General features: G+C 36.3%; 2 protein-coding genes across 5 annotated transcripts; both read right to left on the reverse strand.

The window, feature by feature from the left end:
- Positions 1–6,568: 6,568 nt before the first annotated feature.
- LOC103704502 (uncharacterized) lies at positions 6,569–14,070 on the reverse strand. Of its 2 annotated transcripts, none has more exons than XM_088703936.2 (8): positions 13,729–14,070; positions 11,317–11,410; positions 11,119–11,169; positions 10,481–10,654; positions 8,491–8,670; positions 8,069–8,188; positions 7,618–7,751; positions 6,569–7,011 (listed from the first exon to the last, which is right to left on the reverse strand). In XM_088703936.2, exons 1-8 carry the CDS (start codon positions 13,872–13,874, stop codon positions 6,933–6,935), a joined length of 978 nt encoding a protein of 325 aa, XP_088560062.2. In that variant the 5' UTR covers positions 13,875–14,070; the 3' UTR covers positions 6,569–6,932. The 2 variants fall into 2 exon arrangements, with proteins under 2 accessions (XP_088560062.2, XP_089781341.1); XM_089925215.1 differs by having other exon boundaries at positions 6,569–7,273.
- A 1,616-nt stretch (positions 14,071–15,686) lies between these two features.
- On the reverse strand, positions 15,687–22,805 carry LOC103704582 (protein NETWORKED 1A-like). Of its 3 annotated transcripts, XM_039115786.3 has the most exons (6): positions 22,490–22,729; positions 20,184–21,352; positions 17,953–19,932; positions 16,310–17,633; positions 16,016–16,193; positions 15,687–15,915 (listed from the first exon to the last, which is right to left on the reverse strand). In XM_039115786.3, the coding sequence occupies exons 1-4, from the start codon at positions 22,590–22,592 to the stop codon at positions 16,527–16,529; spliced, it is 4,359 nt and encodes a 1,452-aa protein (XP_038971714.3). In that variant the 5' UTR covers positions 22,593–22,729; the 3' UTR covers positions 15,687–15,915; positions 16,016–16,193; positions 16,310–16,526. The 3 variants fall into 3 exon arrangements, with proteins under 3 accessions (XP_038971714.3, XP_089781342.1, XP_088560063.2); XM_089925216.1 differs by lacking the exon at positions 15,687–15,915 and having other exon boundaries at positions 15,935–16,193; positions 22,490–22,805; XM_088703937.2 differs by lacking the exon at positions 15,687–15,915 and having other exon boundaries at positions 15,935–16,193; positions 20,184–21,386; positions 22,490–22,629.
- Positions 22,806–24,094: the final 1,289 nt, after the last annotated feature.

Here is a 24,094-nt window from a genome sequence, read left to right on the forward strand (position 1 = left end):
TAAAAAACGAAGACTTATTATGGCAATGTACTATTAAAAAATCAACACTTTAAAGTACTGAAAGATCTTGAATTCTATTCTAAATTTTAATTACTAATTTGTTGTAATGACTAATGTTTCGTAGCATATTGATATATTTAAATCATACAGCATAAGTTTACTTAGTTCCATGATGAGTGATACTAGCATGGAAAATAAATCCTACTTAGAAAAGAGAAACATACAAATAACATAAAACTTGTTAATTATTCAATTATTAATTAATACAAAATAAAAATCTCGTAATATGGATTTGTTAAAATGGACCAATTTACTTGATTGCAATAAATGTTTACAAAAAATTATGATGGTTTTCTTTGAAAAAATAAAATTATATATATGTAGAGGTTTTTGAATGTTTTTAATTATAAATATGTGAGGACACATGCATAGATATATTTAATTCCACATCAATTATACACAATATAGGACTTAGAAATTATATAAGCCTAAAAAATTCAAATAATACCTTACAATTAACTTTTCTAAGTAAAATCTTAACTTGTTACAAATAATATCAAAGTAAACCTGGTCCATAATCAACATTAAATAGAGAATAATTTGACACGAGCCTATTTGAGTTAATCATTAGTTGATTATTGCATTTGTGATTGATATTTAAATGGATTTATATTCTCAGCCTGAAAAGACTGTGAGCATCCGTCGAGGTTGCTACATGATTTGATTCTCCTATGTGAGGATCCGTCTAGGTTGCTACAAGATTTAGTTGTCTCCCATTCAATCGAAGAAAAAAATTATCGAATGACCCCTAAAATCATTTTCCATTAAAAATTAATATTTTTATTAAAAACAATAATTAAGAGGATTTTGTGTATACATCCACTATATTTGCATGCAGCAAAATTTTATAACACTCGGCATCACTGGATAGGTACACAAACACCTCTAGATTTCTAATTCAAGTACGAATGATGGTAAATGATCACCATATATATATATTGGTACAACCGTGACTCATACATAACGGATGTGGGTGCAGCCTATAGATCAAAAAGGATAAGAGAATACAAGGACGATACAACCAAGGATAGGTTGTCTCAAGTGAAACCTTCGGAGTGCTAAGTTACGAAGAATGCTATTCAGTCAACTGCACTGTTAGCCTCTCTATAAGCATGAGTGACACGATAGAAGATACACGATATTTTTTGAAAGCAGTCATTTAGCTTCTGCAGAACATTGGGATTGGCACTGACCATATCATACAGATTTCAGCCATATTTATCTTCAGTTATCCAGTTAACCATCTGCTTAAAAACTGCTAATCATGCACTAAATCATCATTAAAACGCAGCAAAAACTGACGAAGGCTGCCGACGCTGTGGTTTGTCGTCAAAATTCAAAAAGCCCCGCTGCAGGATCCACGCTCCACTTTATCTTTCCCGTTTCCCCACTGGTTTCAGCTTTCAGATGTACGTCATGAATCGCGATTGATGGACACCTAACAAACCAGTACGCGCAGAGAATCACCGTTCCCCGTCTCCGCGATAACTTCACCAAGCTTTGTCGTAATAATTTACGACCCAAGTGGGACCACCTATTTCCGAATCTGCCGTCAATCAGCCGGGTGCCCACCTGAATGGACGGTACATGATTCGCGTGGGACATGTCTCGAAGGAGACACCAACTGTGGAGGTCCTTGGATGCTCCCACCCTGTCTCTTTTGACGTCTCCAAGACCTTCCGTTATGTCGGCAGTTACGGTCCAACATCTTCAAAGAACGGAATAGCTTTCCAATCTCATAATTAACTTTTAACCCTTTTTTTCCATGAGTTTTCTTCTAAAAATTCAAATTTACATCAATATCCTCTTAAAAATTATATTTATTTTTATACCCTCATAGAATACTATTTTTTGTAAATACCTCCAATATAACGGTTCTTTTAACACCGTTAATAAAAACCATATTTATTTAAATAAAATAAAATTTTAAAATTACATTTTTTGTCCTCTATCCCGATCGCCTTATGAATATTTCTTTTCATACGTTTATCCATTAAGAGTATTTTAGTCATTTTAATTTAAAATCGTTAATTTTTAACGGTATTAGATGACATGAGTATATATGCAAAAATAAATTTAAAAAAAAATAGAATAACAAAACAAGTATTTTACAAGGGTATATATGCAAATATTATTTTTAAGAATGTATTCATACAAAATTTGATATTTAGAAGGGCATTCATGCGAAAGATTCTTAATTTTTCTTAATTTACTAATTTGTATACAAGCATTGGTGAATGCCATGTGTTATGTGTATCTTAGGTATAAGGATTAAGTTACGTATATAATATTTAATTAACACAGGAGTCTTTAAAATGGGATCTCAACGTTGAGGCATGTTGTAGAATTAATATAAGGGAATATATAGTTGTTATTTGACATTTACTTAGATTTTTTTTGTCTCCTAAAATCTATGTTTCCATCATAATTCAAAGCTGATACTAGTTATTGTATAAAATAACTATTGTTTGAATAATATTTTATATAATACTTATTACCATACTAGTGTCTGTTGTTATACAAGTTAATACTAATCTACCACATTACAATGATTGATAAAATTAAAGAGAGAGAGAGCGGTGCTGCCTAGCCGTTTAATACTAGTCACGCATGATGAGGTACACTTTTTGGGAGGTTCACGTAACTGGGACAAGTCCTATGTCTTTGGGTACCAGAGTTATGTTGGTTCTTTTCTCGCTTCCCCAACCACTCTTCCACCACCTTTACAACTGTGGACTGAGATTTTTTGCCCATGGGAATGACGTGAGAGTGGAAAACTCTTATTTTCTCCTTTGATTGCATCCATCTAAAAAGGATATATATATATATATATATATATATATATGCACAGTATAGCTATGCGGTTGTCAATAAAGTTGTGGCTTTCTTGTTGTCTCCATGCACGGACAAAGGCACAGCTCATGTGATGCATCCCATCTTCCATGGTAAAGCTTGTTAGACTCATGGACAATGCCATGTATGGCTATGTGCTATCATCAACTTTCTTGGCAGTGGCTCGCCCGACCGGTCTCAAGAGCTGCCACTGTCAGGTTGGTTAAGTTTTGATGTGTCAGTGTCCGTATTGTCATGTCTTTGAGGATAAAGAAGTTTGAGTTACAGCCCTCATGGAGTTTCTTGAATCTTGGTATGGTCTATCTTGAGGTACTCCACCTATGCGTTAGCCCGTACAGTCAATTATCTTGAAACTGAAGACGTTCTTTTTGCTACGGCACTCTTGTGGTTGCATGCACTTATATATGTACTTTATATCCAACACCTTAAAAATTTTGTGAATAATTGTTAAACATTGATATTTTTTTCTTAAAAAAAAATGTTGGTAGGTGTTTAAGACGCATTTAAATCTAATTTAATGGCATCAGCCGTGAGGATACCACATATATTTAGTCTTACATAGCTATGTATTAGATATATATTGGATACTTATACAAATACAAATTTAAAAAATCCAAATAACATCATTTCAGTAGTCTTTTTAATTAGGTACTGAATTATGACGTCAAATTATATCGGCGTGGATTCAGCTTATGTTCTATATAAATATTAGAAGATACATCATGCTTTAGATAGATTTGAATAAATTTGGATTTTTAGTATGGCGAGTACGTCAGAGCTTAAATAGAAGGAGTATATGCAGAAACTATACAAGCATATGTTTAGTTTCACATCAGCTATTCGAATTCAAATAATATTTTTTAACTAATTTTTATTTTAGAATTATGAATAATAATATAAGTAGTATGTCAGAGGATTGTGATGGCAAGTAATAGATCCAAGTACATACATCTTTTGTGATGGCGAGAGAGAAGTAATTATAAAGCAGGAGAAGACTGTACAAGGGCCAATCATGTTTCCGTTAGCTATCTGTGACTCCTACATATAGCTAACGCCACGAACATTTATATCGTGGTTGGTGGAGGCCGCACATAAATGAAACGAATTGGGATGATCTTTGACCAAAAGATTTCGTTGTTGAGAACTAAATGACGAGCTTTCATATAAGACAACCTGGGCAAGATTGATTGCCGACAAACCAATTTCTTAGGTTATTGCGTGATCTTTTTAAGAAGCCCAAGTTAAAAATCTTCAAGCTGGGTTAATTCAAGAAAGTTCGAGCCATTATTCTTGCCAAATCCCCAGCAAAAAGAGTTGGTTTTTGTACGAAACACCTGTTTAAGCAAAAAAAAAAAAAAAAAAGAGTTGGTTTAATAAAACCACATGAATTATTCAGGCCGTGAGATTGCCTTCCAAATTCTTAAAAACTATTTTTTGAAAATATCATTTAGATTTCTTGATGCTTCTTAGCTGTATAGCATATAACAATTTATCGCAACAAAATTGCAATGATCTAAGACTTGACCCAATCAAGAAAATGTTATTGAGGTTCTTTAACCTTATATACATTTCCAAGATTGACTTAGTATAGAACTTATGTGAAACTAAATATAAGTATGTACGGATTTTCGTATACTCCTCTTTTTAAGTTCTAGTATCTTCACTAAACTAAAAATCCAAATCCATTTAAATACAATCACAAACACTACAACGTACACGTTGTCTGCATCATCTCCTAAACAATTAATGTAGGCTAGAGATTGAATCTATTTTGTTGCCATTTATAACAACCTACGACCTTCTTTGTTTCTCCGTCCTATATAAGTATCTAAGATCTTAGAGCTTTTGTGGGACTTAAAAATGTGTCTTCCATGGGGAATTGAGATTTGTGACAACGATCGACATCTACTCATCGAGAGAAGATTTTAAGTTTGATTCTTAGGTGATGCATAACCATTTCTCAAGCATTTGGCATGATTCCCATGTTTGGTTATGCGAAGTCCCTTTCTAGATTTCCTTCTCACATGTTAATCATTTGCGTTAAACACTAATTATTAGATAACGACAAGATCATAATGCATCCATAACCACTTGTCGCAAGACTAAAAAGGACGTCGTCGGTAACTCCAAATGATACTGAAGGGATCGAGAGCGATAAGATACACAATAAGGCGTTGTGTACGTCGCACCAAAAGTTGGCGTGACGTCGGAATCACAGGGTCCCCCTCCCTCGATCACAGTGATCACGCAGCTAGAACCCAGCTGTGCAGCTGCTTTTAGACTTGTGATATAGCAACCATCTGATCACGATCGGACGGTTGGGAGACCAACCCAGGGTCCATGTACTGTAGCCGTCCTCTTACGCAAGGACGATGGACTGTGAGTCCACGGAAGTGAACGGCTGTGGCTGTCTCTATCAGACTATTGCAGCCAAGATCCAAGGGGTCCGGCCAACTGCAGTGGTCCCGAATCTTAAATCTTAAGTGGCCCCGTAGGATCGGATGATCGGATTAGGACAAGATATGTGAAGGGGTAATAGAAGGGAAAATTAATTGCAGGTCTGATAGGTCCAAATCTGACCCACATTACAGATCATTAGGGACCCAAGGCAAGATACCAAATCAAGATGCAAATCGTGTAAATGGGTCCGGTTATTGCTATGGATTTTGAATGCTGCAAGCACATAAAATTCCCTATCATGTAACTTGATTTGTAATAGATGAGGATTATTGGATGATGAGTTGACGAATTTAATAAAGTTTTTGTGTGCGCAAAAGGAGCTCTAAAGGCTACCCCCTAAAAAAAATTCCATTATATTCAACATAGTCATATTTGGACCGATCCAATTAGACCTAACAAAATTAGACTCAAGTCAAGATATCAAATTACGACGCAAATGGTGCAAATGGTTTCGGTTGCTGCTATGGATTTCGAATCCTGCAAGCATATAAAATTCCCTTTCATGTAACTTGATTTGTGTAAATTAGGAAACTGGTGTAATAGATGAGGATTGTTGGATGATGAGTTCATGAGTCGATAAAAAGTGAATTTAATAAAGTTTTTGTGTGCACAAAAGGAGTTCTAAGGACTACCTCCAAAAAAAATTTCATTGTATTCAACATGGTCATATTTGGACTGATCCAACTAGACCTAACAAAACTAGTACGAAGCTCTAAGTTCAACAAGCCTATAATTTCATTGTCGAACTTTTCTTAGAAAAGTAGAAGGCAATATATTGGGTTGCGAGTTGGGTGCAAACCTTGGTGTCTCCTGTCTTTGGATTCACTGATTTAGTCTATGCTGAAATGATGCGATGAACTTAATGTAAAATTTCCGGTTTAGACAAAAAAAAATAAAATAAAATAATGGGAAGAGAGAGATGAACAAGAAGATCCAATCTATCCGAGTGTCTCGTTTTTGCCTAAATGGATGCATGAATTCTCCTCACCAACCGACCAAGTTTCATTTCATTCTCTCAGAACGTAATATATTTAAACCAAGATGCCGCATAAGGGTGGGCAACGATTTGGATATTAAACAAGGACAATGCTAACTAAAGATGGTACGGATCTTGCTACTGTCAGAGAATAGATAAGGCCTAAAGTACGAGTACAAATGCGAGGTCTGCAAGCAGACCACAAACCTGTGAGACCTCTTACGAACATTATATCAGTTTAAGCTATCAAAACTGAGCAATCCACTAGTTCCAGAATACATAGATCCCCCCTAAAAAAACCAAAACAAAATGGCAACCACCAAGTATTACAGATTGGACGAGCATTTAAGCAACACAAAAAAGAAGCATTTAAGCAAATCATACATCATTTAGGAAAACCTTTGGCAGGTTCGACTAACAAAATTGACATGGTACATGTACAAAAATTGAAGCACCTTGCATGGCAGTGAAAACTCTAGGTAGTGAAATGCCCGAGGGGCGATCAAGCTTGTGATAACGCAGGCCATACCAACAAACAATAAAGGGCAGGAAGCTAGCGTGCTCGATGCTGTCTTTTGAAGTTTTATCTGACATCTGAACTTGGCTCCTTAAACAGACGAGGAAGCACTTCATGGGCACTGATATCCAAAGCCTCAGGGTCCCTGAAAGGTGGAACAAAAATAGGAGACTATTAATATGACTTGCATAAGGGGCATATTTTTTATCAATATGAATTATGAATGGTGCACGTTGAGAGCTCAAAGTTTCTCTCATGACAAATTCACCTAACAATCAGCATTGAGCAGCAGATGCCCAGAGAAACATGTTTCACAAAAAATGATTGCCATGATGTATTTCATGAGAGTAAATACTTGTAAGGTACATCTACAATCGTCCTGTGCATGCACGGATGTGCGCTTCTAGCTGAAGGAAAGAGCGGTGTTAGCTCTAACATTCAAGCATCTAAATTTGTTAATGGCACATAGAGATGGTTTGCTTTGCGACTTTATCTTAGATAGTTACCAAAATATCCTAGCATCTGTATCAAATTTCAGATCTAAAATATTTTTAGAAAGGAACTAAGCTTCTTGTAGGTTGGATCTTCAGATGAGGGACTAAAACCAAAGGACAAGTGTGTTGATCACTCACAGTTGAAAATCACAGCCATTAGATCTATGAAGACCATCCACTTACCCATTACTAATGGAAAAGTTGAAGAAAGATGAAAACCAATTTATCCACAATTCTGAATTGGGAAATGTTATTACCTGCACAAGGTCCGGCCCTTTTCAGTCGAACTAGGAATAAACCATAGTTTACGTAATACAGGAGACTCAAATTGCACAAAAAAGCCATCACTGTTCCCAAGCTTCCACTTTCTTGACCCCTGCCCTTTCCAAACCTACACAGGCATTGAATGAAGTGAAATCATATAAATCTGCTTGTGCTTACAGGTCCATCATTAAATCATTCAACCACTGATAAAGTCTACAGAAGTATCTCAAATTCCTAAACTATAAGCTTCATGCACAGATCATATATATTGATAAAATATTGCTCCTATATCAGGTGAAAAGTTGGAGTTGTTTAACACTCATACACTTCTAAGAGAAACTCATTAGCATGAATGAAGTTCAAATAAGAATAGCACAATAAAACATGAAATCCTTCAAATGCAAGCAGTTATTAGAACTTATAACAAAATAAAAGTCTACGCACCTGTGGGTAATATATAATGTTCTTGGGTGCTACCAAGCAAGATGCCCTAGAAAAAGACTCCTCTGCATACTGCCTTAAAAATGCAAAACAGCTGCTGTGTGTGTCGGGAGATTCAAATGCCTAGCAGAGAGAGAGAGAGAGAGAGAGAGATGATAAGGATGAGAGGTTTGTTGAGATAGCAGTTAGTCATGCCATAGAGGAAAGGTGAAGTACAGATACAGTTTAAAAAATAAATGCACATAAATTGGCATATAGTGGAGCCTAACCTGCAAATGTTTAATAAGGAGAACAATTAGAATTTTTGAGTTCGTAAAAATAAAAGGAATACTATAAGATACATATTTTTCATTGAAACAGAGCAAAAAAATGAGGGGACTACATCCATATAATATACTTACTAATACTAGGATAATTTTTAATACCTTATCAATGTTGACTACTGGAGCATATTTATCGTTCTGCGTCTTCTGCTTGTCAAGAAGGAAATTCACCCTTGGATCCACCTTCCCAGTCTCGTGCCAAACTTTAATAGCTGACTCCATTATATCAACAAGAAAAGAGAAGATATCTTGCCACGCTTCTGCAGCTCCAAATTTCACAGACTACAAGCAACAAGCATCAAGTTAGTTTTTGTTTGACAGAGTGGTTGAGCATTGAAATTCCGCATTTCTAATGCATTAAGTTGACAAAAACATAGGATCTTTTTTTTTTCTAAAAAAGTCTTCTACGAGAATTTGTCCATAAAAATACTACAAGAAAGATTATTTCATAAAACCGTGATGATTCATAAGGCTTAAACTAATGCACTAACAAAACTGAGTCAAAGGGAGGCCTTATGAATCACTGAGTAACATTTAGCAATTAACTATAATAAGTACTAGCAAAGATAACTCATAAAATATATAAGAAGAAAGTTTGAAGAAGAAATTGAAAAAAAAAGTGGACAGATTGATCTCAACTGAGCACTCAAAGATTGTTAAACAGCAAAATGAACGAGGAAGTTAATTTGTTATTTCTATAAACACTTAAACAGTAGACATAAAGTCCTTTGGTTAAATAGAGATACAAGTTGATGAAGACAGGAATTGAAGAGCCACAAGATTAGCCCATAAGTAGTAAGAAGAACTCCAAGTAGGGAGCAATAATGACTGACTCTTGTCACTGTCTTTCATTAAACGTCATTGTATTCAGTATTCTTCAGCTTCAGCTGAGTGTTTTCTTAAAGAAAAGAACACCTTATAACATGATGAAAATCAAAACCAAAGTATAGTTATATGATTTGTTCAAATTCAGGGAGAAAATCCTGCCAAAGACTAAACGAATTCTGTCACCACTGAAATCTCAACCTAAGCCAAATTCAAAATGTCGAGCAGATGCTATTTTATTCGGAGTCAAGTAACACAGATCGAGAACAAGTAAATGTAAGGCAAGGATGCCAAATGACTTCGGACTATGCACAATCATTTGTCTGTTCTCACTTCTCAGTATGTGCAAAAGAAAATAGTTAGTCAAAGAGATTTTGATATCTGGATGATTTTGCAGTTCCCTACTAGCAAATATTTGGTATCACAAGTTCATTATTGGTTGATTTGTACACCAGAAAATGTCTGAACAGACCTGCTAATGCCAAATTGACTTCAGTTGATCACGATTCAGTTAAAAAGAACACCTTGGGACAATTTAACTACCATATGATAATTAAAAAGAAAATCTAGTAATAGCGCTGTTTATAGAGAAGGAGAAAAACATGCAAGAGACAAACTCACCAACTTCAATCACCATTACAATCTCACCTTCTGCAATTCAAAATAATCTAGCCTATGCCATTCTCAGAGAAGTGACAAACAAAGGAAATAACTGAACAGAATTTGCGACAACTAATTATCTACATTGACTCCTTGTTCTATTAAAAACTAATCTCAATATCTACAAAGAAAATATTAATCAGAAGTTTCGAAATCAAGATGCTGACGTGCAGCCTCTCATTTTGTAGCCTCTACTATCAGATAGTATCACAAGTTCATCGCCAGTTGATTGGGTGCAAGAAAATGTTTGATTGAACCTGCTAATGCCCCATGACAAGAAAAATAATAAAAAAATACTTCAGCAAACAAATTTGAATCAAAGCTTCTTTTAGAAGCAGAGATATAATCTATATTCTGCAGTTAACATAAGGTCAAGTTTTAAATTCTTTCCATATATAAAAGCCAAAAATCAAAAAAGTTGTTGATAACTGCAATGGACATGCCCTATACCTCTTTGCAGAGGTCATTTATGCAAGGGGAGAAAAAAGAAGGAAATGATAGAACTATGGAAAAAGACAAGGAAAACTTCGAGAAAGATCACAGTATATGCACACAACTACAATCATCAACTAAAGTAATAGAAGCTTTTTAGGTATCATGTACTCACAAATTCAGGTTTCAAGGGCTCCAAATATTTTCCCATGTTGATGTTAGATCGGATATTTTCTACTTCTTCAGCCCTCTTCTTTTCTCTGGCTAATTGTGTGAGCCTCTTAATTTTTTTGGATATTTCTGCACTCTGTGGATTGTACTGTAAAGCTACTTGGAATGCAGCCATAGCCTGCATTTTTGAGGAATCATGAAATAAAATAATGCAGAAGGATAACAGTTCAATGTATCAGCAAAGCAAAACAGTTGGAAATGACCTTTTCGCTGTCACAAAATCAAAATTTCTATTCTCTTGTCTAGTTGCTCGGTGGAGCCATGAGACATGGTTATCCAATTCATGGGCATTCTTAGCTGATGCAGAGCATGAATGGTACACTAATTAGATATCCCAAGTTCAAGATATTTTACAGGCTTTAGTCAATTGGTTTGACATCTTGCTACACCAAAGGTACTAAACAAGACCGGCCATCCAATCTAAGTAGTGACGATATACTGGAATCCTCTAGGTCAGGCTGAGGCAGCAGAATTTCCTGAATACATTAATTATAAAGACTCTTGCTTTCATTGGTCTCCCATTGCCACCCCTCCCAGATATGGATACAAAAGAATAGAAGTACTAGAAATTTCTAGGCTTACATCGTCATAGCGCTCCATTGCTTCCAAAACACACCCTTTCCTGAAATAACCCTAGAAGTGCATGAGACAAACAAATGGTCAGTCTATGAATTAGAAGAAAAGCCAACACACTGAGCATGGGTTTTAATTGAGGATCTTTTTTTGATAAAAAAGGATTAAAATAATCAAAATCTTAAATAAATGTATATGTTTATTTACCTTCTCCCACTGGGGGTTGAGTGTGATTGTCATCTCAGCATCAGCAAGTGCTTTACTGAGCTTGACCAAATGCAGAAATGCTGCAGCACGGTTGCTGTCAGACAATAAAAGAAGGCATTTTAATAGAAACAATCATGAGATTCCAGAAGTTACAACATATATTAAATTTCACTTAAACTAGTTGAAATGAAGTTTTAATAGCGGTAAATAGACGATCATTGATGGGTCAAATTCCATACTTGGTGCACTACAAGGTTAAGTATGTAGATACACATTTGAGTCGTATCAATAACTTTATATAGATTTATATAGATAATAGCTTTATCAAAGGGTGCAAATAGCTTGTTTATTTTGATGATTATTAATCGGGTTTTATTGTGAAATAAAATTTTTACTAAAAGCATCATTACATCATCATAGAAATTTTATGATAGAAGATGTGGATTGCTTTTCTTAGGACAAGGAAAGCAAAAATAGACTACAAGATAATAAATAAATCGATAAAAAGGATAGATTAAGCCAAGATCTTCAACTATGATGAAGGAATCTTCAAATCTTTCTCATGTTTGGTAATTAGGTGTGATATTATCATTCTGCCATCTGGTCATTTTATAAGCCTCGTTCTAGAAAATGATGCAAATTTTAAATCTGGCAGTTTTTTATAGGAGCATGACAACCAATTCTAAATCTTTTTTAAATGTCTAGCTAAGATCCTAATTGAAGACTAAAATATTAACTAATACCCCTCCATTAAGAACAATTTTACCATGAACAAGTTTACCTTCACCATTACCTGTTGCCGTTTTCTTTCAATCCCACTACCCATATTTACTAGCTTATAACAATGCAGATTTCCATGAAAGTTGTTCCATTTCACTTGATGACATGCAATAGTAACTAAAATTGTTTGTCTTGATCATTTTATCACTTGCCTATAAAGTTTCCACATCCCAAGAAACAATGAAAAATTTCCTTTACATAAGCATCTTTACCCACCATGATCCATCATGTACAAGACCTCATTCCATAATCTACTATATTTACATACTATTTTATAATGGAGTACACTTTCATTTAAAGATAACACAGCTTTACCCTAACCATTTTCCACTGCTAATTGTCAGCGCATCGGCAGTAGAGCTTCCACAAAATACCCTGTAAGAACCTTTCTATTTCTCTGAGAAAGCAGTAAATAGCAACAGGAATCTAGAAGTAGCATCTAATGCAACAGCAAAAACCCTTAATCCAGACAGGAAACTAGCAATTATCTTTCATTCCAATTAATCCCAAAAGCTTAAAATGATAGGGACGGGATCAACAATGTTATCAGGTTTAACAATCATGAAGTCCTGAAATTATATCGAAGTAACCATCATACAATTAAAAATATAATTTACTTTTACGGTTAACTTGGAACTACCTTGGAGATAGACATTGGCAAGAAAGAAAATAAATTGAAATTATACAAATACAATAATGCCACAAATTGCCTTGCTAAGTTGCATTATACCTGAGTGGTCTAATAGAATAAGCATTGAAGCCATACCAAACATCTTAGTTGAAATGTTGAATCACCATATTCTTTTTTGTATAGTGATGGTCATATAAAGAGGGCTTAGCATCCACAATGGAAACAAATTGAAGTGCTAATTCCTGTTCCTTCTTTTCATTGCCTAGTGTAAAGACAAAAGAAGCTACATGTGTGTAATGGAACATCTGAAGCAAATATCAACCAACTCTACTGTCAAACCACTTCCGAACAGACAAAAAAAAACTCCAAAACCCAAGGTTGTCGTACATTTGGCCCTCAAAAACAATAATAATAAAGTAAAGGCCATTCCTCCTATTCCTTTGTTCAATCTTTGTAAGGCGTGACGCACTCCATCGGCCCTTCCCTGGAGCTTTTGGAGAACAATAAACCGTTCTCCTTTTACTCAAACCACATACAAAGCATTCCCTATTCCCTGACGATCAACAAAGCATTTAATCCATAAGAGCATCCATTTTCCATTTAACGTTTTCCTATCAAGCCAACACCGCGACATCCAAGCTAGGGGAACAATTACAGCAGACTTCCACTTACTACACACAAAAGTGACTACCCAAAGAAGCTAAAAAAACCTCTTTTTTGAAAAGCTTCTCTTGCTTGCGAGTTTGCAATCACAATCTTTCCACCCAAAGTCGAATTTTTAATCTAAAATCAAACAGACCAAGTTAAGATAATCAACTATCAAGCCCGCCCGCCCGCTCCTGCGACCACCCAAGAAAGCAAACAATTCTCAGAGGAAAGATAACCGAAAGCCTAAACCAGCGCCGCAATTAACATAGCTAAATGGATTTCTAATGGAGTATCGAACTAACAACTGACAAAAAATGGAACGAAACGGAAGGAGATTTGGATGAGAGAAGAACCTATAGAGGGTGGGGTTGTTAGGCTCCAACTTGATGGCCTGGGTGTAGAGGGCGGCGGCCTTCAGATAGTTCCCGGCCTTGAAGAACTCGTTGCCCTTGTCCTTGAGCGACGCTCCTCCGCCCACCGCAGCGCCCCCTTCCGCCATCGCTGTCCCTCTCGGGTTAGGGTTAGGTTTAGGGTTTGGATTTTCCGATTCCTTTTCTTTGCATCCCCTGGGAGCAGCAGCCAGCGAAACTAATGGTAAACAAGATTAAGGAAAAAGGCGAGGACTTTGTTAAATAATTCCACCTCTAGAGCGACCGCTCGCGATATGCAGAATCCAAGACCGGAACCCAAAACCCCCGCCACCCAACAATAATATAATATATAATTATGAATATTATTACAATATGACTGTATTACTAAATAATTATTAAATAATATTCAACAAGTTATTATAGTAATATAAATTTTTTAATATAATATAATTATTATTATTTTATAAAATAAAATATTTTTGTTTATAATTTTTATTTGTAACAAATCTTGTAATTGGACCTACCACCAATTAGCGACGGTAAACTAAGGCATCTTACAAGCAAAAAGCTTGATGCCAAGATATTTAGATTGTATCTCTGCCTACTCGGATTTCTGTATATATTCGTAAATGACATCAATGCCTATATACGTTTCTACTCAGAAGAGATATGCTGTAAATTTTTTCCCCACCATTTGACAATTGATTTTTTTTTAATTTATAAAATTTTTGTTTTTTGAGGCGATAATGTAGCTGCATTTCTAGCAGCTTTGTAGCAGTATAATTGTGATTGCCAAAAAAAAAATGCATGAGCCATAGAAAAAAAGATGGTTGAAGATGCGGAAAATATTCAATCTAACATCAGCATGTTAAAATATTTGGAACCCTTAAAATTTTGAATTTTCTGCGAAATTTGGAGCTGCAGAGTTGTGGCAAGATTTATTTTTTTTTGATATAATGGAGTCCGCTATTAAAGTTTGGCATGAAACTTTCTATTTAATTTTTGAAAATTTTATTTTCTGATTTCTATAGATATATTTATTCTTGAATTGTTTAGTTTATCCGATTTACCAAAAAAAAAAAAAAGGCTCCGCATGAAACTGGAAATTAGATCCAAGGGTTGATTTCCTTCTTGACAAGCAGAAGTCACGGACTCACAAATAGCTCCACTGGCCATCTAAGTGAGTATATTATATGCATGTAGTCTCCACATTTGATCTATTTAGGTGAAGAGTATCTTATGATATTCCTTTTTAACTACATGAAATGAAAAATTACATTTGTTCTTCTTATTGAACATCTGCAAGTTGGGCTTCATTTTATGCCAATTAAAGTGTATTTCTTTGTTGGTACTCGAAAAAAGTGCATCTATTTGTTAAATTATATTCGTAATTGACCTTTTCTCTATGGCATGGCTAGCCTCTTATCTCAACAAGCATAGATGTTACTACTATCTTTCCCTTTTGCTTTGTCAGGCATTTGAATCTTTATGCAAGTCATATCAATAGTCTCCTATATTTGTTCCACCTTGTTTAAGGAACCCTCAGGCTTTGGATATCAGCTGATTCATTTATATTCTACCAAATCAGTTTCCTGGAGGGATATGAATTTAGATGTACAAGATATGCAAATACAGCAACTGATAAATCTTGTTTGATCTATCATTCAACACAAATAAAGTCATCAAATTATGTAAATAAAACTAAAAGTACCATACGTTCCACATTTATAATAGCAACATCTAATGTTTGTTTGCAGGAACGTGAAAAAAATCGTAATAATAATATCTTAATCGCATAGTAATCGACAACTCAGACATCGTATCAAGAACTAATATCTTAATAAATTAATTTTGTATTTATACATGGTATGATACCAGATAACCAACATTAAATGAATTCTTTGGTTGGAACCTAATTATTCAGTTCATTGAGACCCCTTAATAGCCCTTAACTGTAACTGAATAAGATCCCTGTTGTGACAATTTTCAGATTACCCATTGTCTGATAAGTTCAAAAGTTAAGGTAGCAAACTGAATATTGTTGTGGGCTAGGTAAATGATCGAAGGGATTGGAAACAGATGAACACTTTCATTCTGTAGTCATTCTTGGCGAAGGAGATATCTGGCCCTCTCTCCAAAGAAGGAAACCATATACTAGAAGTCAAAGTTCTGAAGCAAGAAAATGGTGTCAGCAGCACAAGGTTACCGTTAACTTTCAAACAAACTTAAACTGCTTCAGAGGACATCTTGACTCAAGGTCGCCTATTACCTTTCCATGTTTCAAGGAAACCTTTACTTCAAATGCTGTGCTTTTAGTTCTTTCTGAAAATTAGGCTATGAACAGACAAGTTAGACTCCTGATGCAGAACGAAATACCTTGAAAATTTCAGCAAGAAATGGAACAGTTGCATAATTCCATTACTTTGTGGGAGAGTTGTCAAGATTCCCTGGGAGGTGGTGAGGAGAATGAGAAGAGCAGCAATGAAAAACCATTCGTAAAGAAGAAATCATGAATGCAAATAAGCATCTAGTTCATGAGTGTATTATGGCAAAGAAAATTCACCTGAGTTTTCCATATGGATCAGGACTAAATTTCCATGCTAAATCAGGACTGCTTAGTTATGAAGTATCAAGTTGAAGACTTCTCTTACAAAATGAGATGGCGATGCAGAAATAACTTACTGAATTCATTTAACTTATGAATACTATGCTTGCATGAACCTTTCATTTGCTTCTATCAAAGAAGCGGAGCCAAGTGATTCAAGCAGTAGGAATGAGAACTAGTCATCTATTGCTTTAAGCCTGATGCAGCCACAAGTAGGGGCTTTCTTCTGTCGATGGTTGCTTCTCCTTCCATAGAGATATTCTTGCAAAGTGATTTTTGGCATTCCCTTAACATGTCCTTCCCCAAGTTTCAGCAAGATATACTTGATTTTTTGCAGCTCCACTTCCAGCCTTCCAATCCTTTCTGACACCCTTCGTGCCTGTTCTAAGATTATCCGTTGTCTTGTGCTCCATGAATCCACATTTTCCTCAAGCATTTTGTCAGAGGACACAGTTAAGTCTTCAGCCTTCTTTGTCAACTTGCTGTTGGTACCAATCAACTGTGAGGTGATTTCCTCAGCCTCTCTCAACTGTGCTTTGACTGTATCAATTTCAAAACCTCTAGGTATATCAACATCCTCAGATTTTTCCATATTTGCTTTTAGTCCATGTACACTTGCTTGCAGGACCAATAGCCTCTGAGCATCAGAAGAAAGAAGCCTTTCGATGACCTTTCTGTTCCATTCTTTATGAGATTCCATCATAACATTTTTTGGTAGTTCCAGCTTGTCAATGCCCAAGTCGTTTTCATCCAGCAGTTCACAAATGGGGTGCTTACCTTTTCCTTCCTCCATTGCTTTGATCTGGCGATACTCTAAATAATGCTCCATAGTTCCTGATGGAGTTACCTCTATTTGGTTGCTGTGATCTCCTTCAGCTGTTCCCCTTACTTCAAACCCCTCATCATTAGTTTTAACATTTCCTGTCTTTCTTTGCCCATATGAACCAACACTATTTCCAATTCCAGATTGTGATGAATGTGAAACAAGATCTAGTTGTACATCCTTCATGTTCTGCTCATGCTTCACTTTGGTGATATGATCATCTGAGGTTCCCTTTGATTTTAAGCATTCAATTTCTTTCCTTGCAGCCTCTAGATTAGCATATGCATCAAACCTTTCTTGCCTTAAAAGATTTTTGGCATCCATGACGACCTTCTGAAGTGCTTCAACCTTGGCATGCAATTGTTGCAGCTTCAGAATTCCCGTCAGATCTTTGGCACTGTCATCTTTGATTGGTTCTTGACTGCTCTTCTTGCTCTGGAGAGGCACCAATGGAACTTCCTGAAAGAAAAGATACAGATTTTTTTTCCTTTAGAAATCATTACTTTGATCAGCTCAATTCTATTAATGTTTTCTTTATATTGCAATACTTCAAGATGCATTTCCAAACATAATCAAGCCACGAAAAAACCATTACACATGATTCAGGAATAACATGCATGAGTTAATAAATCCATCAGATCTGTTATGATTCAAATTCCCATGCGTTAGGGGCAAGAGAGCAAAATAATTTCGGTTAATGCAAATCAGTCAACTGAATTGCAATACAAAGTTGAAAACAAGATGAACCTTCTCTTTGTCACCAAGGTGGGAGGAGTACCTGTATTTCTTGCTTTTCTGCTGAACTATGATTGGCCAGCATAAGGATGTATTCTTCCAGCAAGGCGACATCGCCCCACAAAGACATGACAAGGGGCACATATGCAGACAAGTGTGTCTTATGTTCTTTGTTTTCTCTTTCCCGAGCCTCCAATTTTTCCTTTAATTCATCCACACACACATTTCTTAGAGTGATTTCCTCCTTTAGCACTTTCCTTTGCACCATGGCACTTATCTCAAGGTTATGATATGTTGCTGTTAGTTCAAGCAACCTTTCTTCAAAGATTGCTGCATTGATGGTGGTAGATTGAATTTCAGCTAATAATGATGCAATTTCTTCCTCATAGCACTTGACCTCATCTCTTCTGCTCTGCAGTTTAGAAGTCAAATGCTCCTCTCTTCTTCTAAGCTCTCCAACCTCTTTCTGCAATTTATCAAGTTCTCCTTTCAACATCTCATTTACTTGATGAAGACATGCAGTCTCAATTTTCTTGTGGGTATAATCTTCTGACAATGTCGAAATATTCTTCTCTAACTCTTCTCTTGCCACCTCACCCTCATCAATGTGCAACTTAAGGCCCTTGATACTTCGACATAATTCTGTTGTCACATCTTCTGCTTGTTGGATCTTTTGATTTGCTTGTAACTGCTCCATGTCTTTCTTTATTAGAAGGTTCCTTCCTGAATCAATTGGTCGGTTCAGTTGTTCGCAGACGCTTATGCATGCACTAAGATCATTCTCAAGTATCACCAAACGTCTTCGGCAGTCTTCCAGATTAACAACCAAGTCCTTGAGATGCGCGTTTTCAAGTTCTAGCACTCCTGATTTTACGACCATTGGTCTGTTCGCCCGGGCGAGCTCATTTCTAGCCCCATGAAGATAGTCCACGTCATTTTTTAACAATTGCAGCTTTGATGCATTCTCAGCATCAAAACTTCTGAAGATCAGATGAAGATATTCTAGGGCCATGGCCTCTTCAAGGATAATGCTGTTTTCCTCCTCCAATGTGTTTTGTTTCACCCTCATGTCATCTATTCTCTTTGACAAAGAGAAATTTTCTTCTAGTAACCTACCAATCTCTCTTTGCAATAAGCAACGAGCCTCCAACAAATCTGATAGCTGTCCATAAAGGTTCCCCATTTCAGCCTTGATTGCTTCTTGTCTTAGATTACTTGCTTGCATATCCTGCCTCAACTTTTCATTCATCTCAAAGAGTTCATGCATTTGGCCATGCAGCACTGAAGGTTCCTCTGTCCTCATTTTAGATTCTTTCTTGAGAACCTTCTTTTCTGACTGCAGATCTGCCACATGATGTCCAAACTGCTCCATAACGCCATGAATTACAGATTTCTCATGAAGCAGATGCTGCTTTTCATCCCTGGCCTCCGAAAGCGATTTCAACAAACATCTAATTTCATGCAGAATAATCTGCAAAAGCAATTCATCTTTGATACCATCCAGAGGCCCATACTCTTCAGCTATTAGTGTTTTCAGGATCAGATGAACACCCTCCCTCAGCTTCTCATAATTTACCGATGAAGATCCTACATTTTTCTCTTGAATGAGGTTGTCCTGCTCATCTTGTGAAATTAATTTTTCTGCATCTCTTGATGTCTCTTCGTGTTTCTGGCGAACTGCTAGAAGAACCATACATTTTTCTTTCATATCATGCAGGCCTCTCTCCAAGATAAAAATCTCAATCTGGGCACTTAAAAGTTTATGCTCTTCCACTTCGAGCTCCTCCTCTCTACATTGAATTTCTTCTTGTAAGGAAAAGATCTCGTTTTCTAAAGTATTCAGCTGACTCCTGCGAGACTGGATAACAGCTCGATGCGCTTCCTTTTCTAGTTTCAGTAACTCCTCTAGCTTCATGACTTGATGTAGTGTCAAATCTTTCTCCCTCTCTAAATTTAAGTATTTGTTTACTAATTCTGCATACTTACTTTCCAAGTTTTCCAGACTCTTGCTAATGCTCTCCACCTGAGGCATCAATGTCGTCAGGATTTACTGCCAAGGAAAGAATAATGAAAAGAATTCTAGGAAAACACATGAGTTGTTTTCTTTCTTTCTTTTTTTTTCAAAGGAAAATAAAAACAGCTACAGAAACATATTATGAATCTCAAAAAAATAGAAACATCAATATAAAGGACAAGTATAAAAAGAAAAACAGATCTTGCAATAGCCAATGGGCCAAAGAACGAGGTTGGAGGAATGGTTCTTGAAACATCTACCTTGGAGACAAGAGAACTCTTTTCAGCAAGAAGTTCAGAATTTTGATCATGAAGAGACTGACAGTGTTTCTCAAGGCCTTCCAGCGTTCCTCTCAAATCTTCCAGTTTGATGTTCACATCAGACAGGGAGTTCTCCAATGTATTTTTCTCCAAACGCTTTGCCGTATTCTGCAGAGTAGCCTCTACCTGGGAGACCAGCACAGCCTTTTCAGATGGATGGATGGAAATCTTGCCACAGAAACATCCACAGGAGTCTTCTAATGTCTTTATCTTCTCTGTTAATCTCTCTAACTCAACATTTAGATTTGAGAGAGAGTTTTCCAACAGTGCATTCTTCTCTAACAGCTCCTCCATTTGTTTCAGGTTCTGCAAATGAGTAACCTTTTCTTCTTCATGTTTGTTAATGATCTGCTTTAGCTCCAACTCTAGAGATTGATTTGCTTTCTCCAGCAGAAGACATTTCTCTTGTGCAACATTCAGATTCTTAGCTCCTATAAACATCTCATTGTTAAGCTTTCTAATGTCTTCTCGGGAGCAGGATATTTCCATCTCCAGGCTAGCCATCCTTTCCATAGATTGCTGGAATTGAAGAATGGCAGCTTCTTTCTCAGATTTTAATTCAGAGAGGGTGTCTTTTAGGCTTCGTACTTCAGTTTCAGCGCTGCTAGCATGGACTGACTCTGACATAATTTGGCTCTCGAGCTCCTGGTTTTCCATCAGCAATCGCAGAATTTCATTTTCCAGTAGCTTATACTCCGAACCTTTTCCTTGCTCCTCTTGGACATCCAAGCCTTGTCTTGCCCTCTCTTCACTGGTATTTGAATAGGTAGTCTCCTCCCCAGATGCAAACATCTCATTCAAATGTGAAGACCCGCCCAAAGCATCCTTCTGAAAGTCATCAAACAGTTCATGGATGGGTGGAGGCATCTCATCAGTTAATACTGACGGGATTTGGTTGGGAAATGCTTCTGCCATTGTTCGATGAGCCTGTCGAAGTGCTCTAGTGGCATGATCATGTCTTTCTGCTAAAGCACGGTACGTTCGGTAAAATTCCTCTACCAATTTCATAAGCTCGGGCCGTTTCTTATAGAACATTTCTGCTCTTTTTGCAAAGGTATCAGCATCTTCATCTACGAGCTCGATCATTTCTTTGATCTTGTTGTCCATGTCTGCCCACATACGTGCGTGATCTTAGTGAAAGATCTAAACATGCAGCATCCATAACCAAAAAGAAAAAGATAAGACCCAACCAAATGAAAGGAATCTAAGACAAGTTTTTTAACACTAAGTCAACTCTAAGTTTACTCAGAGACTTTTCTCAACATAAACTATGAAGAAGAGGAGACCAAGAGAGAACAATTCCTAAACATAAATAACAAAAAGAGTAGGCTCCAACTCATTAATCACATCTATGTGCATGCCTTTGGAGAAAAGCTTCACCAACGACAATATCCTTCAAAGTTTTGCATCAAATTATAATTAAATAAAACAGCATCCTCCTTTTTCAAACTTGTCCTTGAGAATGCATTCCTTTTATCAAACAAAATTCTTAAAACTTGTTAAGGATGAAAAGTAGAATAAACCCACATACATGCATATATGATGCATGGATGATATCAATTAAGAAAGATATAGTACAATAGATAACAAATTACAGATGAAGCAACAAGGATTGAACCATAGTGGCAAGAAATGGAGTTCTGATCTGCACTACTTTTAGCTATCTCATCTGGTAAGCTATGGGCTGCTTTAAGTGTGTTGAGCAGCCAGCCAAAGCTGGTACAGCCATCATAAAACCTGCGCATGGCACAAAATCTCTTTCCTTGGTTGAACATTTTGTATCTTTATGGTGAAATGCACAATTCCTGGAACTTGTCGAAGTACGATCCACGAACAGCTAAAATATGATGCCAATTCTCTGTTTTCATTAAAAACTCATACCTGTCGCCGAACGAACTACCAATGTTCGATTATGTTATCTATAGGATTTCAAGTCTCTTATTAATTTTGTTCCTGAACTGTAATCTTATGCATCTGCTCGAGTGTATAACTGGGAGCATTATAAAGTAATCTAAATTCTAAAAGCGCAACCTTGAGTTCTTTGAACAGGATAACTCAGGCATTTATGCTTACAGTAGAGTTCATAAATTTTGAAAGAAAACCTTCCTTTACTGAAACACTACCCATAACTCTGGCATTCATGCTTACAGTAGAGTTCATAAATTTTGTAAGAAAACCTTCCTCTACTGAAACTCTATCCATGGTATCAAACGGTAACGAGACAGCCATGAAGCAAGAATGCATACCTGCAAGGTTTTCCTGGAGCCATTTAGAATTCTTTGGGCTGATATGACTAGCCCACCACCATGAATACAAGCGTCCGGATTCAGCACGCGTCAACTTTTCCATCTCTCCAAGCAAGCAAACCAAAGCTATCTGATCTAGTCTTACAAAGGCTCGATATTTTTACCAATATAAAAGCCTAGGTGACAGGTCAAACCAGAAAATCTGAACATATTCGCCAAACTCAATTCATAAAGCAACTCAGTTCAATGAATGTTAACGAAATCTATATGAAGTCCCGTATTCCAAATTCGATGAGTTCTGAATCACCTACAGGACAATGCAAATTAGATCAGGTTTAGAAATACAGAAGTAAATCTAAAACTGTCGGTGGTGCATGAAGAATACCTCATCCGTATAACAAACATTAGGAACCTGATAAGTTAGTTGAGTACTCGCTTTCTTGCTACAAAAATCACCTGATGAACAGCGATCACATCAGAAAACAACAAATGGGTCACTAAAGAGTGATGTTAAAGACAGCAGCAGTAGACAGTGGAAAGATAAAGAAAATGAAGAAGCAGGAACAAAGCCTCCTTTGAAGAAATCAATCCAAAGGCTCCACCTTCAACAGCAATTCAAATAATTTCAGCAACTACATCATCATACATTCAAAAACCCAGCAAGCCTAAGACTGAGTCCACCATCTGTAACCAAGTTTTAATCCGAGCATGGAACAAATGGATCAATTGAAGAATGGAAGCTCAACCAAAACAGAAATTACATGCAGGGCAGATAACAGCTGTGGTTAGAGACCAAAAACGCCGATAAAGTTCCCAAAGATTTTTATTTTCTACAAGCAGCAAGACTCGCTGATCAATTGAAGCCATAACCAAGTACCAGAAAGCCAATTCATTCAGTGATTAGGAAATGAAGAATGAATGGAAAAAACATAATCTAAGACATTAAGGGCCTATTTTGTATTGATTTTGTTTCTTATCTTCTATTTTTTTAAAATAAAGACAGAAAACATTTTGGTGGCTCTTTTTTATTTGCTATTTTTTAAAAAAAAATATTTTCATTATTTCTATAAAAATGAAAGTAGAAATTCTAATTTTTAATATTTTTTTTAAAAATAACGAACTCAAGTTTTATACCACCACCGTCCTCGTCTCCCCACTACTATTTCGACCACCTACGATGTCATTCCATCCTCACCGCCCCATTGTTATTATCATCGTCGTTCATAACTTGTCAATAGCACTTCCATCACCATCATTATCATTACCGACACACCGCTACTGCCTCCATCATATAGTTGACACCATCGCCACCATTATCCCTACCACCATATCCGCCGCATCACCGCCACTATTGCTTGCCACATCACTAGCACCTTTGCCACTATTGCCCCTGTAATCACCGTCATCTCCACCTCTACCCTATTATTATTGCCCCGCCACCAACACCATCAATACCTCGACTATCTTCATCGCTGCAATCATCGCTGGTACTATGTTTATGTTTTTAAAAAACAATCAGCCAGACCAACCTATTTATTTTTTAAAAATTTTAAAAGGATTGAAGTTTTACAAATTTTTTAAGGATAATAGATAATTGAAAGTGAT

The sequence above is a fragment of the Phoenix dactylifera genome, chromosome 9 (assembly GCF_051530095.1).
Source record: "Phoenix dactylifera cultivar Ajwa chromosome 9, Ajwa_hap1_PhDact_Kaust_v1.1, whole genome shotgun sequence".
In the NCBI taxonomy this organism is placed as follows: Eukaryota; Viridiplantae; Streptophyta; class Magnoliopsida; order Arecales; family Arecaceae; genus Phoenix; species Phoenix dactylifera.

Bases quoted from the DNA above. Each gene is read 5' to 3' on its own strand.
- LOC103704502 (XM_088703936.2), bottom strand. From the start codon at position 13,874: ATGGCGGAAGGGGGCGCTGCGGTGGGCGGAGGAGCGTCGCTCAAGGAC. The intron at 8,189-8,490 runs GTATTAAAAATT...TCTCTCTGCTAG, and splicing joins CAGTAGTCAACATTGATAAG to GCATTTGAATCTCCCGACAC. The intron at 7,012-7,617 runs GTAATAACATTT...TCCACCTTTCAG, and splicing joins AAGGGCCGGACCTTGTGCAG to GGACCCTGAGGCTTTGGATA.
- LOC103704582 (XM_039115786.3), bottom strand. From the start codon at position 22,592: ATGGAAAAGTTGACGCGTGCTGAATCCGGACGCTTGTATTCATGGTGG. The intron at 21,353-22,489 runs GTATGCATTCTT...GTATGTGGGCAG, and splicing joins GCTCCAGGAAAACCTTGCAG to ACATGGACAACAAGATCAAA. The intron at 17,634-17,952 runs GTACTCCTCCCA...CTTTTCTTTCAG, and splicing joins CAGAAAAGCAAGAAATACAG to GAAGTTCCATTGGTGCCTCT.